The sequence below is a fragment of the Triticum dicoccoides genome, chromosome 2B (assembly GCF_002162155.2).
Source record: "Triticum dicoccoides isolate Atlit2015 ecotype Zavitan chromosome 2B, WEW_v2.0, whole genome shotgun sequence".
Lineage (NCBI taxonomy): Eukaryota > Viridiplantae > Streptophyta > Magnoliopsida > Poales > Poaceae > Triticum > Triticum dicoccoides.
This window is the reverse complement of record NC_041383.1, coordinates 494,101,824-494,119,545: the sequence shown is the minus strand read 5'-3', so window position 1 is coordinate 494,119,545 and position 17,722 is coordinate 494,101,824. Positions and strand designations below refer to the sequence as shown.

Here is a 17,722-nt window from a genome sequence, read left to right as displayed (position 1 = left end):
TAGTTGGGCCAAGCCCAAGCACCACAGCCCCTTCCGAAGTAAAGCCCAATGAGAGCATAGCGGCATGACCACTCGGGCATGACAGAGGCCTTAAGGCCTTTGTTGGTTCCTTGGTCCTAAGTCTCGCTCTTACAAAGAGAAAATATCAAACTACAAGCTACTGGTGCATATACCTTAGAACGAATCCATTGCGGCATGGTGTTCATGGTGTATTAACATGTTTTCTGTATTGCAATGTGAACACGTGTTAATAGCACAACAATGTACGTATTACAGTGGCAACAGCTAAAATTGCCTACCCCTATTTTACACCCTGAGTTCTTTTCGTAGAACTGCAACGTAGTAATTCTGTCAGAAACTATTCAAAATCCTGCTTTGGATATCTGGATGAGTACAAAAATTACAATTCTTTTTCTTTCCGTGATGCAGTGTCGGCTGTTTACTGAAGAATGCTGTACAGTGGCTGGTGACAAGGGATCACTGAAGTCCCCACTCATGCTGCCTGCAGAACTTCTTCTCCACCTCTCGCGGAGTCGTATGGAAGCGTGCTCAGCACCTTCACCCGGAACATGGCCTGCAAATTTGCTCAAGTTGATCAGAGTTCTGAATCCAGAAGTGGGCATTTCACGATGAATCATGATTGACTGGGTCATCGGGCAGATAGGAAGCAAAGGTAAGATATGGAGAACAGGATACGGCTACCTTCTTGTCTGAACCAAATTCGATGGCATCAGAAGGGTGGAAACGAACTGGGAAGTTTGGAGGTAACCGGTAGCGTCTGCCTTCGTTGCTGGAGATTTCACACGGAAGAGAACGGGTTAACATTGTAAAGTTTTGACTTCTGGAGCAAGAGAGTGGAATCAGGCTGCTCTCAGAACTTACTCGTTAAACCATGTACCATGCTCGCTTCCGAGATCGGTCAAATAGAAACCCTTATTCTTGCATGTGATAGTAGCATGGATCTCTGATACCTACAAGGAAGTTCAACAGATCAAAGGGAAGTTAAGAAGTTTATCGACAAAGGAAAATGCAGCCATGGGTGCAATTTTGAGGATTAAACGGGTAACACTAAAAATTTGCCACATATCATTTTAATAACTTACTTGTGGCAAGGGGAACGACAACGAAGAATCAGAATTGCTCGGATCTGGTTTGCTTCTGCCAAGAAAAAGAGACATTTGTTTTATTCTGCAACGCCTTGAGGAAAAAAGTGTTGTATAAAGATAAATAGTTTTGCTATGTACACCTACCCAATAGAGATTGTCCTCTGTTCATCCCTGATCAAACGAATGGGCTGCAAGGCAGAGTCGCCTCCAGAGCTCATAGGGAAGAGGTACCACCTGTGAATAGTGTCACTCAAATAACTACTCTTTTCAAAGGCGCTGAAAGTAGTATGCAGAACATGTCTGGTTCAAAATGAAACCAGAGGATAAGCAATGAACTTACTCTCCACCCATAGCTTGTTCCAATGCATCGTCATCCTGAAACCATCGACCAAGCTGGTTGCTTGCCTACAGTGGGATGCTAAATGTCAGAGATTTTCAAATAGTTATCTTGTTTTGTACAGTTATTAGGTGTTTACATGTCTTTTAGAAATATACCTTGTCAGAAAGCCGGCAACTTAACGGTCTTCCTTCTAGCTTTGAACTGCATATCAAAAACAATATTCATATCGTATTTCCATCATGATTAATAGATGGAGAGTAAGAAGAGACAATTGGGAAGTCCTTCTGTGCATGGTGAGAAGGCATCTAACCCTAATGAAAATAAAATATTGTTCTGTATTTACAAATTCCATTAAAAAGTACAGCACCATTTACTTATGAGCTCGAAATGGAAACAAACTTATAGCTCAAAAGAATCACCTGTTGCCACCTAAAATCCAGCTCAGCATCAAAGGCATTCCAACCTTGATGAAAAATCTGCCGCCAACTCTTCCAGGATGCGGTATCCTCAACTTTGTCAAAAACTACATGTGACAAATATCCATATAGTAATTTTAGTCTACATTGTTTGATAATACTCTTATGAAGCAGGTAATCTAGTTTTAAACCTTGCTTCATATATCCAATAAAATCACGGGTGGCCAACTCAACAAGCAGTTTTAATCAGGCCGAGAGACAAAAACCAACTAAATGTGTTTAGAAGTACAAAGCTGTGTAGTTCTTGACTTACCGACAAAGGTCCCAGACCCACACCTAGATATGGTCTGTAAGTGGTAGCCATGATTGCCGCCATTCTTGCCAATCCATGTATGATAGCAACACGTAGCTTTCTCTCCTTCTCATAACTGCAGACAAACATGCAAACAAATACCATGCCCATCAGTCAGACTTACCAAGGACATAATAATAGGGCAGCTTTGGAATTGGATTCTGTTAGTATTCTACTGGATGCTAAAAGCAATACCATCTGAACAAACTAACATGCTACGAGTACAACACAAGGAAAGAAATAGTTACCTCCTCAAGGAGGAAATAACGTCCACAGGAGTTCTAGACTTGACACTCTCTTCCCAGGCCTTCTCAAGCTCTACAGCCAGCTGGTAACCATCCTATAGCAAGTGACAAGTTATTTTAGAGCAGCAAGTAGCTGGTAACCATCCTATAACAAGTGACAAGTTATTTGATCAGCGAGTACTATGTCTCACAGCACCAAGGCAAGAAACCTATCCACCGTGCTGAATTTCTGATAGTGACAATGATATCATAGGCATGGCTAAGTAATTATGTACCTCAATAGCCATGCAGCCACCCTGTCCCAGATTTGGCTGCATAGCATGGACAGAGTCACCAAGCAAGGTGACACGACCTTTCCCCCAGTTGATAGTAGGTGGCCGGTCATATATATCCCGGCGAAGAATTGCTTCCTCCTCAGTTGCATTTAGCAGATCTATGACATTATCACACCAACCGCTAAATATCTCGAGCAGTCTTTTCTTTTTGCCTGTCAATATACAGCATTAGTGGATGAATGGATGACAAGCACATAGGCAATGCCTATCAAATATATTTCCCCCATTCACATCATAAACTATACGACTATACGAGGAAGGTAGCATTTAACTAACTTAGTGCAAAAGCTTCCCTCTGGGCACTCACCATTCTCAGGATCAGTACCACCAGCAGGTTCCTTGTGAAATGCATACCACTGCATTTTACCACCACCAACGTCTGAGGAGACAAAATATTGTTTGTGACCAAGAAACACTCGGTACCTTCAACAGAGGAAGAAGAGGAGGCGCATTAGTATTTCCAATTAGAGGAAATGACAGTGCTCATTCTAAGATCTGAGCCGCATACCCGACTGTGTCAATATCAGGAGGCACAAAGTCTGCAATTCCGGTGTAGCAAGTGTATTCTGAATAAGATGCATCCGTTTCGCCAAAAAGCGACTTCCTCACCTATCCAATGAACTTAATATTAATTCAGGTCCCTCAAAATAAATCTGTGTTGAGGTCATCTTTGATCCTATTTTTGAAAAGGCAACTGACTACATTACCTTTGACCATATGCCATCTGCTCCAACCAAGAGATCACCTTCAAATTTCCGCCCATCCTCCAATATCGCGGTGACCTGCAGTTATCCGCCGAATGTTACAAACATTAGACTTTTTCCATAGCATTGTGAGCCAGTTTTGCACTGAGATGACCACTCAAAGACAACTGAACTGATGGTTCACCTTGTTGCCATCATCAGTAAAGTCGACAACGTGGCAATCGTTCATTATAGCGTCGTCGCCGACGGCACGGGCAAGAATCTGCTGCAGCGTCATGCGGCTAATGACCCTTGTGACCGGGAGCCCTCTGTCAGCCGCAGGAGTGAAGGTATCAAACTTGATGTACCTGCATACCAACATGGCTCGGTCAAATGGATCTTGAAGCTGATCAACTAGCAAATTCAAATATGCAGTAGAATAAGCACAAGTAAGTACTCTACATGTTTAATTTAATTATACAAATCAACATCGATAAGTAAGCAACAAATTACATTGTATTATTCATTCGCTCGTGTTGCTATCATTGACTAATTGCAGGTCTACTATGATTAACCAATCAAGTGTGAGCTGTACTACTTGCTATGGTATGGCGTACTAAAGCAGGTGAGCAAGAACTGCTACCAATCGGGTTGTACCAAGTGGCGATAGTGCACTGTAGCACGTGAACAGAGTCTTCTTAGGCTAGCTTGCACAAGAACTTGATGCCAGAGAGAAATCCCAGCATTTTTAGGCGCAAGCGGACAAATCCTTGGTAGTAGTATAACAAGCAACCAAGCAGTGGGCTACTCGTGTGAGTGAAACGTGATTAGTACCAGGAGCCGGAGATGCCGTCGACGATCCCGTTGACGCGGTCGCCGGTGATGCATCCGGCGTCCATGATCTGGTCGGCGGCGGGCATGTCGACGGCCTCGAGGACGGCGAGCGCGTTGCTCTGCAGCTGGATGGGTCCCCGGTACTTGCCCTCCCCGCGGACGGCGCTCATGTCCCTCTCCAGCACGAGCACCTGGAAGCCCTTCCGCCTGGCTGCAAGTGCGAAGGTGAGGCCGCCGATCCCCCCGCCGGCGACCAGGACGCGCGGCTTGGGGTCCGGCGGCCTGGGCGCGTGCATTGCCGCGTCAGCGACCTCCGCAGTGCACCTTACGGAACCAGAAAGGCAGACGCAGCGCCCCTGCGGCGCGCGCGGTGGGTGGAAGGCGAGTACGCGCCGGAGTGTTGTCGACGAGGAGGAGGCGGGTGGGGCGGAGATCGCCGTGCCCGTGGGAGAGACGCGGGCGCAGCTGGAGCTTGGCATGAGGAGGAATTTGTGACAGTAGACAAGCAGCCGGGAAGTCCCCGTGGAAGCTGAGCTTGTGATGAGCAGAGAGTGCTCGCTGCCGGTCAGTGTGTAGTGACTCTCCTCTAAAAATTCGAGTCGGCCCGAGTGGACATGCCCTGGACTGGAGCTCCAAATGTACGCTCTCGGCAGTTAGGCTGGGTTTTGTTTTGTACACAAGGAGAACATCTTCTAGTAGGAGTACCTATTTAGCCTGGCGATCGGGATGGGTGAGAGCAGACACGTGGGGGTGGCAGGGGAGGGATGAGACCGCCGGCGCCGGGCACCGGTACTCGCGAACACACCCATGATTGGTATCTTGCGCCGACGCGCCGGGATAACGAAATTTTAGGTCTTCTTTGGATTGGAGGATTTTCACAGGATTTTCATGGGATATCAATCCTCAGGATTGTTTCCTATGAAACGCATTTGGATCAAAGGATTGGGCCATTAAAATTCCTCAGGATTGGGTCTTCAAGGTGCTGATTCCAAAGGAATTTACACATGAGGTCTGACCTCTGAAAAAAATTCACAGGATTGTCTATGTCATGGCAATCAAATCTTCCATTTTTCCTATTCTTTTGTTTTGCAAATCCTGTGATCGACAGGCAGGGGGGACCGGGCACGGAAACGGAGGAATGAATTTCTCTTTGTAGCGGAGGTGAGCCGAGTCGGATGTGTAGGTCGCTGTCCCGTAGTGGTGGGAAAACGGAGTGCGGTGCGCTCCAGGATTGGTGCCTCGGTGCGCTTGGGCGGTCGGGGAACGTGGCGGCTACGGGCGAATGGGAAGCCGCCGCGCGGAGGCTTCACTCTTGCCCGGCCGGGTAGGGCGGGGCCATCGTGGGCGGCGCCGTGTGTGCGTGCGTGCGTGCGTGCGTGCGTGGTGGTGGTCGTGGGATCAGCAGAGAAATCACTTGCTCAGGTAACGCACGTTGCGCGCTAATACTAATACTAGTGCGACCGCGGAACGGTCAAGCGTGCAAGCTCCCTGCAGCGCAGGAAAGGCACGACGAGCAAGCGGGCGACAGAGAGCGGGTGAGCAGCAGTTGATAAGCAGCCACGGCCGATTGAGTTGAGCCGACGTACCATGAGCCGGAGATGCCGTCGACGAGGCCGTTGATGCGGTCGCCGGTGACGCAGCCCTCGCGCATGACCTCCTCGGCCACGGACATGTCGATGGCCTCCAGGGCCGCCAGCGCGTTGCTCTGGATCTGGATGGGCCCGCGGTACTGCCCCTCCCCGCGCACCGCGCTGATGTCCCGCTCGAACACCGTCACGTCGTACCCCTTGCGCCGAGCCGCCAGCGCCAGCACCAGGCCCCCTATACCGCCGCCGGCCACCAGCACGCGAGGCTTCCCCTTCGTGGCCCCCGACGACGAAGCCGCCGGGGCCGTCTCCGTGGCGGCCGCGCCCGGCGGGCGCATTGCCGCCACCAGCACGCGAGGCTTCCCCTTCGTGGCCCCCGACGACGAAGCCGCCGGGGCCGTCTCCGTGGCGGCCGCGCCCGGCGGGCGCATTGCCGCCACCAGCCTGGCGCGCGCCCTCTGTTTCCTGGACTGCGGGGCCGAGAGGAGGAGGCCGCTCTGCGCCGGGTACTGCTCCTCGTGGCAGAAGAGCGTCTTGGCGGGGGAGGTGGCGGAGAGGAGCGCCATGGGCATGGACCCCAGTGTTCCGATCGAGCTCGCTCCCGCGGGGTTGCAGAATGAGAAGAGCGTTGTTGGGCAAGTGGAGGCTGTGGCCGGAGGGGAAATGTTAAGGTTGGCTTCTAGAACTCTCGGCTGGACTGGAGTTTGTGGAAGGGGGAGAGGGAGTGAAGCTGTGAAGGGGAAGGGGAGGGGACTGACTCGTGGTGGTGAGGGGCTCAGAGGAGGACGAACGGCAGCCAATCGCTGGATTCCATTTGGAAGGTCGGATCGGATTGATCATCCTGGCCCAGGATTTTATCCTCCCATCTTCTGCGCGCGTAACACAGGGTGCCCAAGCAACTCACTGTTACCCATTTTATTTTACAGTAGATTATTGATAGCTTCAAGTTGGACACACAACCCGCTGTATCCATGCAAGAGTCACTTATTCACCCTTGCGTTTTTGTTCGTCCGAGTCGTATTTCGTTGTTTCTTTGTTATTATTCTTTTGAAAAGTTGCATTTCGTTGTTTCATTTTCGTTAATTCCAGGTTACGTGTTTGCAATTGGAGTTCGTCTTTCCTCCATTCGGCTACGCTAACCATGCAGTATGGAGCCAACACACTTATTTCATTTTGTATTTGCAGATACTGCATACAGAGTTTGCGTGCCTCTGTGTAGCAGTAAGCCGCCACATGGGATCAGGAGATCAACTAGAGAAGCAGGCGATGAGACGTGGCAGCTTGGTATTTCATACGAGTTGGGAGATCTTTTTCCTGGTTGGCGTATGGCTTCATCCCTTCTCTTGCTGGGCGTCTGTTTCAGAGAGCGACAGTCCAACATATCTTGCCATTCTACTACGTAGTTTCTCGTACGAAAATAGATCGTTGTTTGAAACCTTTCTTACTTGGTCGACTGTACAACAACCCTACGCTTGGTTTTTACTTGGTCGACGGTACAACAGCTGTACGCAGTACCCAGACTTGCGCATTTTGCCAACAACCCTACATTTGTTGATGAACAATCAACAAATGGCCAAAACAGGGCTCAATCAAGTCAATTGCAGTAGTGCTCTGCGCATTTTCTGCGAGATCGCAACAACACCTTCTGACACAGCAGATTCAAAACACAGCAATGTAACAAGCTGGTGAAACCAGACCAGCAAAATATAACCATCAGCAAGCGCTTAATTACAGCTTTTATTGACAGAGCTGAAACATATAATAACACTTCAAAAATGGGCAAGTATGCTATGGTTCAGGCAATCGTCCTAAACCAGACGATCATGTGCCGAAAATTGTTCCTAAACTGCCTTGACTTCTAGTAATTACCAGGGCTGCGACTAGGCAGTCCTGAAAAAAATCGTTTTGCTCTTAAAAGGATGAAAGATGAGCTATTTCGTCATCATCCAATTCGGCGCCAAAAAAATCTTGTTAGATATTCAGTATATATAGAATCAAAGCCTTCAGCCCTTGATCTGCTCTCCAGCGGCAGCAGGCGGAGCAACTCCACCACTAGTTGGCCTGGACAAGACAAAACACGAATAAGTTTCCGTGAGCAAGACAAAGCACGATTAAGTTTCCATGAACAAGACAAAGCACGATTAAGTTTCCATGAAGAAGACTAATAACTGGCCTCTAGGGCCAATGCGGCCGAGGGCCACCAAAAATGGAATACTTACAGTCCAACCATGACTTTGAAAGCATCATAGATGCCCCACTGAGCTCCAGTGAGGGTACCAATCATCACGATACGCAGAGGGAGTCCACGCGTAAACAGACCCCACAGGCCAAGTTTCTTCACAGCCTGCACATGCAAAAAGTAAACATACTGTAAGAAACAAGACCAAGACAAAACGTTAAAAGGTGCTCAATGACTGAGTTACAAAGCAGGAAGCTCACATCGCCCACAGTTGCTCCCTGAGCATTGTTGAGGAATGAAACAAGGTTGTCAGCTGGGTGCGAAACTATTGCGCAGAACACTCCAGCGACGTAACCGCCTGCAAAGCTCACCCCGAGCTGGAGAGACTTGCTGCACTCGCTCTTGGGGGCAGGAATTGCATACTTGTAGATATTCTCGACAATAGTCTCAAAGGAGGCAAATTTCATCATAGTGTCTGCATTTTACAAAATGATCAGATGGTGATAAAGCTGGTATCGCTGCAGAATACAACATCTCCAGTGTTCAGTGTCAAAGCAAAAGAATAATATATACATAAACAATCTACCGGAAGGTAAAATAATCCAAACCGCAAGTAATTCTCCGTCACTACGAGTTGATCGTTTGATATACCAGAAACAAGGAGAATAGAAAACCCGGTGTTCAAGAAAGAGTTTTGAAGTGACTTAAGCACGCTGAGTGATGGCAAAACACTTTGCTATGGCCCTAAGCGGTACATTAAGCGTTTTTTTAACAAACATGTACGCCACGTAATTGGAGTTTCACTCTAGTACAACAGAAAGAGCTCAAGCAGTGTGAAAATTCTGTGTATGCACAAATAAATCTTGAATGTCATTGCGTGATTTCAAGAAGAACAATACTATGTGCAATGATGAGTTAATATTCCAGAAAAAACTATACTGAAGTTCCAATGGAAGATGTGTTAATAAACAAAGTAATCTATCTTAACAAACATGTATGCCACGTAATTGGAGTTTCACTCTAGTACAACAGAGAGAGCTCAAGCAGTGTGAAAATTCTGTGTATGCACAAATAAATCTTGAAAGTCATTGTGTGATTTCAAGAAGAAAAATACTATGTGCAACGAAGAGTTAATATTTCAGAAAAAACTATACTGAAGTTCCAATGAAAGATGTGTTAATAAACAAAAAGTAATATCTTAGCAAACATGTATGCCACGTAATTGGAGTTTCGCTCTAGTATAACAGAGATAACTCAAGCAGTGTGAAAATTCTGTATATGCACAAATAAATCTTGAAAGTCATTGCGTGATCTCAAGAAGAACAATACTATGTGCAACGAAGAGTTAATATTCTAGAAAAAACTATACTGAAGTCCCAATGAAAGATGTGTTAATAAACAAAAAGTAATATCTTAGCAAACATGTATGCCACGTAATTGGAGTTTCGCTCTAGTATAACAGAGATAACTCAAGCAGTGTGAAAATTCTATATATGCACAAATAAATCTTGAAAGTCATTGCGTGATCTCAAGAAGAACAATACTATGTGCAACGAAGAGTTAATATTCTAGAAAAAACTATACTGAAGTCCCAATGAAAGATGTGTTAATAAACAAAAAGTAATATCTTAGCAAACATGTATGCCACGTAATTGGAGTTTCGCTCTAGTATAACAGAGATAACTCAAGCAGTGTGAAATATGCACAAATAAATCTTGAAAGTCATTGTGTGATCTCAAGAAGAACAATACTATGTGCAACGAAGAGTTAATATTCTAGAAAAAACTATACTGAAGTCCCAATGAAAGATGTGTTAATAAACAAAAAGTAACATCTTAACAAACATGTACGCCACGTAATTGGAGTTTCACTCTAGTACAACAGAGATAACTCAAGCAGTGTGAAAATTCTGTATATGCACAAATATATCTCAAAAATCATTGTGTGACTTCAAGAAGAACATGACTATGTGCAACAAAGAGTTAATATTCTAGAAAAAACCATACTGGAGTTGCCATGAAAGAATGTCTTAACAAATGAAAAAAAAAGTTTGGAGGTTGCTATCCACACATAAATACTCCCTCCGTCCCATAATGCAAGACGTTTTTTGACGATACACTAGAGTCAAAAAACGTCTTACATTATGGGACGGAGGGGGTATATGCTACTTAATTGGAGTTTCACTCCAGAACAGCAGAGAGAACTCAACCAGTATGGAAAATATATATATGCACGTATATAATCTTAGAAATCATAGTATGATTTCATGAATAACAGGAACGATGTGCAACAAAAAAATTCTAGCAAAAATATACTAGAGTTGCACACGCACAAGATGGTAGTAAATTGAAGTGTAACACTTAAAGACTTAAAGCCATGATGAAAATGCATGATCCTTGTATGTTAAAGACAATAAGATTTGTCACCGGCAAGAAATGAGACCATTGTCCATAAATAGTGTACACCACTCCATTGGAGCCTATGCCCAGTTATAATAAGTATAGCTCAAGCAGTGTGGAAATATCAATATATGCACACATAAAATCTTGGAAATCATACTATGATCTCAAGAGGAACTGTGTGCAAGTAAATTCATGACTGTGATGTCAATGCAAATAGTTAGGCTCGTCTTATGTTCAAAAATTAAAAATATAATAAGGCATCATTAATGCACTCCACTGTATCCCTGGTAGCAGAAGTAAGGTTCCTATCGCCATATGTACTCTAGGGGAGCACAACTTATCCGTCAATAACAGAGTAAATTGGTCATTAGATTCTTCAAATAAATTTAGTTTTCAAACATTTATATATGATTTAGAGTAGCGATTGCCTCCTAGGGTGCCCACTGCCCAGACATTATATGATTTAGAGTAGCAAATGTCTCCTAAGGAAAGCAATCTGGATTCATGGTGACAACAGAGTAGGGAGTAAATACTCACATGGAATTTGACGGCCCCAGAGCGGAACAATTCCCTTGTACAATCTGCATACCCAGCATTGTTTCAGAAGAGTGAGACTGCGGTTACAGAGAACAATAGATTTCAATATTTCAGTCACTTGCCTCGGACTTACCCAGCATATCCTTGAGCCTTCACAAACTTAGGGAACCCATCAGATAAACCTTTTGCAAAACCAGGTTGTGTCTGCACACGGACCTTCACAGCCTCCATGGGGCAGAGGGCAACATCTGCAATAACCTCAGCCGAAGCAGAGCCAGCAAGATAGATCAAAGTCTTGTACTTGGCTGCATTCTCAGGTCCAGCAATATCCGAGTAATACTTCTTGAAGAACTCGTAGAAACCAAATTTGCAAGCGCCTTGACCACTGTAACCAATCAAAGTAGGCACCCAGCCTCTGAAGAAACCCTTTGCCCCTTGCTCTTTCAAGAGAACACCAAATCCAGAGGAGATGCTCTTGTACTTGGCTGGATCAATCTAATAAAACAGGCAAAGTGATATTTCATTACTAACTGGTTTCGTACAATGATAAAGCATAGCAGGGAGATCAACTACGCCTACAAACCACACACACGCACGCACACACAAATCATTCACAGTTGGTCCACAAGAACAGTTAATTGTTGAAAATGTAACAAATGCAAACAATTACGTAAACCAACCCTGGGTCTACGCACAAGCAGCTTTGCAGTATCCCGTCCAACCAAATAGAAATATCCACAAGCAGTTAACAAACACGCTGGCAGGATCATTTAGCCCAGATCACATCATGTACAGGAATCATAAGACAAACAGATGTAATAATATGCGATCTGTACGAATCCATTGACAACTGAACCGCATAACGCACAGAATATGCTACGTAGCATATTCCAGACGCTTTATCCATTTTTGGAGACAAACGCACGCAATCAGAACCTAACCAGCCTCCAGTATATCATTTGTTTATATCAGGGATACATTGACGCACCGCGGAGACAAGAAAGCTCTAATAGAAGCTCACCTGCATGTTGCACTTGACGAGGTCGAGGGGCGTGACGGTCATGTGCGTGAGCCCACAGCTGGTGATGCCACCGGCCGTGCACGCCGCGTAGAACGCGGGCGAGTACATCTCGATCTTCCGGGACGGCTCGCTAGGCGCCCGCGCCCACGCCGCCGGCCTCGTCGCCGACGCATGGGAAGGTGCGACGAGCCCGCGGGCACCAATGCCAGCGACGGCAGAGAAAGGGGTGGAGGTGGCGGCGGCGGAGGGGGCCGCGTACAGGAAGCTGGGGAGCAGCGCGTTGCGCGATCTATCGGAGACGGCCATGGCTGCGGTTGGGCTGCTACGCGGGTGCTTTGCTTCTTCCCCTGGGGGCGGGGCGGGGGTGGGTTGTCTTGTGGGTCGAAGGGAGGGAGGCGAGCGTGAGGCTCGCCGCCACTTGCTCGCGGGGGAGGGAGACCGGTGGCTGCGCGATTTGTTAGGGCACCTCGCTCCGAAGAAGTGGTTTTATAACGAAGGACACGGATGGGCACCTTTTCTCTTCGTGTAAGATGGTGGGCCGGGTCTAATGATGAGCGTGCACCCAGTAAGAAGGCCTGCCAAAAATAAAGCCCATTCAGCCGTAACAAAATATTGGCGTTCTATAGCTACAGATACTAAGCTCCAATAGAGGCAATAGCAGTAAGGGAAGGCCAATCTCTGGCTGAGGATCTTTATGAGAGTTCCATTCAAATTGCTTCAGATTGCAAGAGGGTGGTTGAAGATGTCCAGAAGAACTCGGCGGCTGGCTATGGAGCTATAGTGCATGAAATAATTCTTCGTGCAAACTCTTTCCATTCATGTAAAGTAGTTCATGAGTTTAGGAGCTTGAATTTCGAGGCTCACAATCTCGCTAGATATGCTTTGTCCTTAGATTATGGTCGTCATGTTTGGTTAGGACAACCAAAAGATCTTGATTTTATTCCTGTAAACATTATGGGCGATGAATAAAGCATGCGAGATTGTCTCAAAAGAAAAATACTAAGCTCCGAGGAAATGAGAACCTCTGGTGCATCGGGGCTATGTACTAGGCGATAAGTTTTTCTTTTAGGAAAAGTTTGTGTAGCGATAGGTGGGTCCGGTTTTGGGATGGTTGGTTCTCTTCATCGCTATCACTATCGCTGCCTCTTCCTTCTTCCGTTCCCAGCGGCGCTCGCCCTTCCTCCTGCCATCTGTGACCCGAACCCGCTGTGGCGCGCCCTTCACAGGAGGAGCCAGAGCCCATCTAGATGTAGTAGCCCAACCCAATACATGACGAGGTGCTTCATGGAGCAAAGTGACGGGAGCGATCGATCTAGATCAATCGATTTGGTCGTTCCCCAATTCCCCACTGCTGCCAATCCCTAGCGCCACCGCCGGACGCCTCCTCCAATCATGTGTATCTCCTGCACCTCCTGCCGCCGGTGTTAATCATCTACATACCTGGGCATGTTCACCGCCGTTCTGGACTGAGCGTCGTCGTTGTTCCACAGGTATGGTTTCCACTGTTGTTCATTCCATATTGCCCAGCCATTCCCCACCACCATTTTTCTTGATTCAACTTTTTGATTCACGGTGGCTGGCCATGTGCGCAGGAGGCGATGGAAGGGTGGGAGGATGTTGCATGGACGGAAGATATATTCCCCATGCCATCTGACGCAGGAGAAGTGATGGACCTAGAAAACCTGGTGAACACCCTCTCCCAGATGCCCGACGAGACCCCATGGTGCTCGATGGTGAGCCGGACAAATTCAGCGGTGGTGCCGACTGCCAAGGATGCACGAGAGGTACACCAGTGAGGTTGTTGGACCAGAACGATGGTAGCAGCTCAGCGGGCTTTTCTGGCTACAAGAGGAGGTAATCCAAAGAAATATATGTCCCAGCCGATTTCTTTTTTCCCTTATCTTGTACTGATCATCTATGTACGTGTACATAAAACTGAACCGATGTATGTAAGGACACTTCTTGTCGGTGTTAATCGGTACTACTTTTCTTTCATGTGTTTTAATCATCTCTGTAGTATGTACTTGTGCACAAAACCCTACTCTAGTTTGTGGTGTGGTGGATTGCCTCAGGGGCTGATGATGAACAGTACAGAGGAAGAACAACCTCGTGAGGGGTGTTCTTAAGCTGGTGTGGTGTTCTACTTGGGTGGATTCGATCGTCTCTCGATGAGATGAGCTCTCGGTCCGATCCCCTCTACTGTGGTGGTGGCTATCTCTACTTATAGAGGCCCTCGTCCTCTTCCCAAATATTGAGCGGGAAGGGAGCCAACAACGGCCATTTAAAAGGGGAACAGCTGGTACAAGTTATCCTCATTAAAGTTGGTCTTCGACTGCCAAAGGAACTTGCGATGACGCCATCTTGGGCTCCACCGTGACCTCCATCCTGCCGCTCTGCTGGTCTTGGTCTCGTTGCATCGATATGGTAACCTTTGCTTGATGCCTTGGTACTCCGCGCCTGCGCTTGCCCCCTTTGCACCAAAGAGGAAACGAGGACACTGCGCAGGCTGGCGCCCGCCTGGTCTCGATCGTCATGGCTTGCGTCATGATCACCTCGCGAGGTACCCCTGCCTTGACCTCTCTGCCTCCTCGTGAGCCAACCTGGTGAGGCCGCCCCTGAGAAAGTCTTGTGTCGTTCGCCCCGCGAGGCTTGGCCCCTCGCGAGGGTCTTGTGCTTGGGTTGATGAAGACGGGTCGTACTAGGCCTCTGCTTGAGCCACGCCGCTGCCCGCAGGCAGGCAAGTCTGGGGACCCCCGTTCTCAGAACGCCGACAGTAGCCCCCGGGCCCAAGGTGTGCTCGGACTTGGCTTAGAAGCGAAGCGAAAGGGCAAGTGCGGAGCGCTGCGGGCCCCAACAGCCTCCGGCCTTGGTTGCCGCGTGGCGGTTGATTGGACATGGGCGTCTCGCTTCCCCACGCTGCCTCGGCAACTGCCCGACTGACAAAAGGCTGACCTGGGTTAGGCTTACCTTCATTGCTATCACTCGCCTTGCCCCAGATCCCCTTTCTTGCTCTTGCCCTCCTGCTTCTGAAATCTTCAGATCCATCTCATCCTTTCTCCTCCAGCGAGTAATGGCGCCCTGCAAGACAGTGACCGAGGCTCCACCGGCCTTGTACTCACTGGCTCTGGATCCCCCCAACATGACACAGAAGAATCTCGCCCTCACGCGCCTGATGACGGCGGTGCAAGGCAGCGAGATGGGGGAGACTGCGCTCCGTGCCGGCTCCGTCCAGCCGAGGACAAGGGGAGCACCTTCTATCCCTTCTCCATGAGCAGTCATCGCCAGTCTGGTGCCTCCTTTCTCCGAGTTCTTCTATGTTGTCCTCCGCCATTATCAGCTGCAGGCTCTGCATCTCCATCCCAACTCTGTTCTCCTTCTGTCGATTTTTGCCTACTACTACGAGGCGCACGTCGGGGTGATACCTTCCGTGGCCTTGCTGCGCCACTTCTTCTCCATCCGAGTTACCGGCGCCCATACCTCAGCGTGCGCAGGCTTCATTGCATACTCCAAAGCCAACGCGATCTCGAAGGCCGGGAAGAGGGCCGATGGCTTCCGGAGCAAGTGGGTCATGCTGGATGCCGGATGCATCAATTCTCGGCTGGCACTACCCACGGAGCAGCCCCAGGTTGACGAGGCGTGGTCCCGTGTGAAGCTGACCGACGGGCGAAGCTGGTGCTGGAGAAGATGAACGCTGACCTGAGGCCGAGCAACATGAAGGCGACGAAGCTGACCGGGGCCACGCTCCTGAGGGAGTACCTGGCGCATCGGGTGGCTCCACTTCAGGCGCACTCGCACCCGTTGTGGGGGCTCGGAGATGCGGACGCCGATTTCCGCCTGAACTCGGAGGCCCTGGCTGATGAAGATCTGACCGCAGCTCTCCGCTTCCTGGTTGGAGAGGATGTGGAAGGTCTGGAGGGCACTCCTGTCCCTTTGTTCCTTCGCGACGACTAGGAACAGGTGGTAAACGCCATGCGCACCTTCGGTGGGAGCGGCCTGGTGCCAAAGGTGCCTCCTGAGGGCCAGGAGGCGACGATGCCGGTGGAGTTGTCCTCCAATGATTCGCACGGAGGAGAGGAGGAAGACGAGGAAGAGGAGGAGCGCAACTCGGAGGCGACCACTAAGGAGACGGGGGAGACTTTCCCCTGGCGCAGGGCCAACATCCTCCGCTCCATGCCGGACGACGACGAGGCCGACACCAGGCGAGGGGGAGAGGACCCGTCCATGATCCCGAAGAAGGTCAGGTCGGGGCTGATCTCCCGAGGGTCTACTCCGGCTCCGGTACTGCCCGAAGCTAGCTCCAGCCCTTCTGGTGCGCCCCCTCTGCTGCTGGACCTCCCGAGGATGCGCCCCGCAAGAGGCTCTCGGGCTTTAAGCTCGGCACGAGGCCGTTGAAGCATGCCGCGATTGACCAGTAAGTACTCGAACTCTGCTTTGCTCTTGTTTTCACTGTCAGGGCTTGACATCCTCCATCGCCTGGGTAGGATGTCGCCTGCGGCGAAGAGGCTGAAGGGGGACATGGTGGCCCTGCTTGGGGCAAGCTCGTCTATCGTGGCCGCGCCTTTGCCTGTGGGAAGGGAAGGCAGCGGAGCTCGCACCTCCCCTGCCCGGTATTCCTTGCGAGGCCAGGAGGGACGCTCTGGAGGGGTGCCAGCCCCCGTGGCCCCGCCGACTCTGGAGGCGCCGGTGCTTGATGCTATCGCCAAGGTTGCCAAGGCTCAGGAGCTCCCAGCCTCCCAAGTCGTGATCACGCTGTCGTCTCCTCCTTCTGCTTCTCTGGTTCCTGACTCCTCTGCCTCCTCCATTGCCTTGGACCGTGTTGCTACTGAGCTGGGCCGGCTGCGAAAGATCTCCAGGGCGCCAACCCCCGCCTGGTGGCCGGGCGCCTGGAGCTGATCTCTGGCTGGGTTCGCTCTGACGCCTCCGTCTGAGCGACACTGAGCCAGGCTGTGGCGGCTTTCGAGGAGGAGAAGCAAGTCGCCACCCAGGCCATAGCCGCTCGCGACGCGGCGTTGAAGGATGCTTCAACTGTCCAGGGCCGCTGCAAGGCGCTGGAGGACGAACTGCAAGGCCTGTGTGATGAACTCACCAAGGAGGTTCGCGACCGTCAGGCGAAGGAGGAAGAGATGAAGGCTCGAGAGGCTGCCATCGGGGACCGTGACACCGAGCTGTCCGCTGATTGCAGCCGACTGAAGACACTGGAGCAGAAGCTGAAGGCGGAGAGGACTGAGCTGGACGCCAAGGCGAAGGTCTTGGCCGAGGATCGCGTGGCCTTTGCGGATTACGAGGAGAGATCTCGCAGGGCGCTGAAGTCGCTTTACGATGATGGTCTGGAGAAGCCGCTGGCCGGAGCCACGGACGGCCCCACCAAGCTACTTCCCTTCCTGGTCGAAGCGCTTGAGGAGGTCGTGACCGGCATGGGCCCATGGCCGAGGTTGAAGCTTGCGTCCTTTCCTCCGCAGTGTTGACGCGGATCCTCAGCCACATCTACCTTTGCAACCCCGATGCCAACCTTGACGATTTGCTGGAGCCTGTGGATGCCGAGCACTCCGCCGCTGCTGCTGAGGACGTGAAGGGCTGAGCTGAGGCCTTGCTGGTGAAGTTCCGCACCTTCGCCTCTGCGCCCAAGGTAGGTGTTGCTGGTTTCGCGGCCTCGGGAGGTGGAGCTGACAGCCGCAACTCCACCATG

The 17,722-nt window shown here is 49.7% G+C and overlaps 2 protein-coding genes and 1 long non-coding RNA gene across 4 annotated transcripts; 1 reads left to right on the top strand and 2 right to left on the bottom strand.

Moving 5' to 3' along the window:
- Positions 1-201: 201 nt before the first annotated feature.
- On the bottom strand, positions 202-6,609 carry LOC119364429 (zeaxanthin epoxidase, chloroplastic-like). Of its 2 annotated transcripts, XM_037629902.1 has the most exons (17): positions 6,338-6,608; positions 5,898-6,244; positions 3,683-3,845; positions 3,502-3,576; positions 3,303-3,403; positions 3,102-3,217; positions 2,735-2,946; positions 2,463-2,554; positions 2,176-2,290; positions 1,866-1,969; positions 1,602-1,647; positions 1,447-1,511; positions 1,251-1,340; positions 1,104-1,158; positions 883-971; positions 703-790; positions 202-574 (listed from the first exon to the last, which is right to left on the bottom strand). In XM_037629902.1, the coding sequence occupies exons 1-17, from the start codon at positions 6,467-6,469 to the stop codon at positions 494-496; spliced, it is 1,971 nt and encodes a 656-aa protein (XP_037485799.1). In that variant the 5' UTR covers positions 6,470-6,608; the 3' UTR covers positions 202-493. The 2 variants fall into 2 exon arrangements, with proteins under 2 accessions (XP_037485799.1, XP_037485798.1); XM_037629901.1 differs by having other exon boundaries at positions 5,898-6,609.
- A 946-nt stretch (positions 6,610-7,555) lies between these two features.
- LOC119364430 (mitochondrial phosphate carrier protein 3, mitochondrial-like) lies at positions 7,556-12,496 on the bottom strand. The gene is made up of 6 exons (XM_037629903.1): positions 12,037-12,496; positions 11,149-11,510; positions 11,016-11,059; positions 8,337-8,551; positions 8,117-8,241; positions 7,556-7,958 (listed from the first exon to the last, which is right to left on the bottom strand). The coding sequence occupies exons 1-6, from the start codon at positions 12,340-12,342 to the stop codon at positions 7,901-7,903; spliced, it is 1,110 nt and encodes a 369-aa protein (XP_037485800.1). The 5' UTR covers positions 12,343-12,496; the 3' UTR covers positions 7,556-7,900.
- A 669-nt stretch (positions 12,497-13,165) lies between these two features.
- LOC119364432 lies at positions 13,166-14,031 on the top strand. Its single transcript, XR_005174930.1, has 2 exons — positions 13,166-13,526; positions 13,629-14,031. It is a non-coding gene; the product is annotated as an uncharacterized LOC119364432 (long non-coding RNA).
- The last annotated feature ends 3,691 nt before the right edge of the window (positions 14,032-17,722 follow it).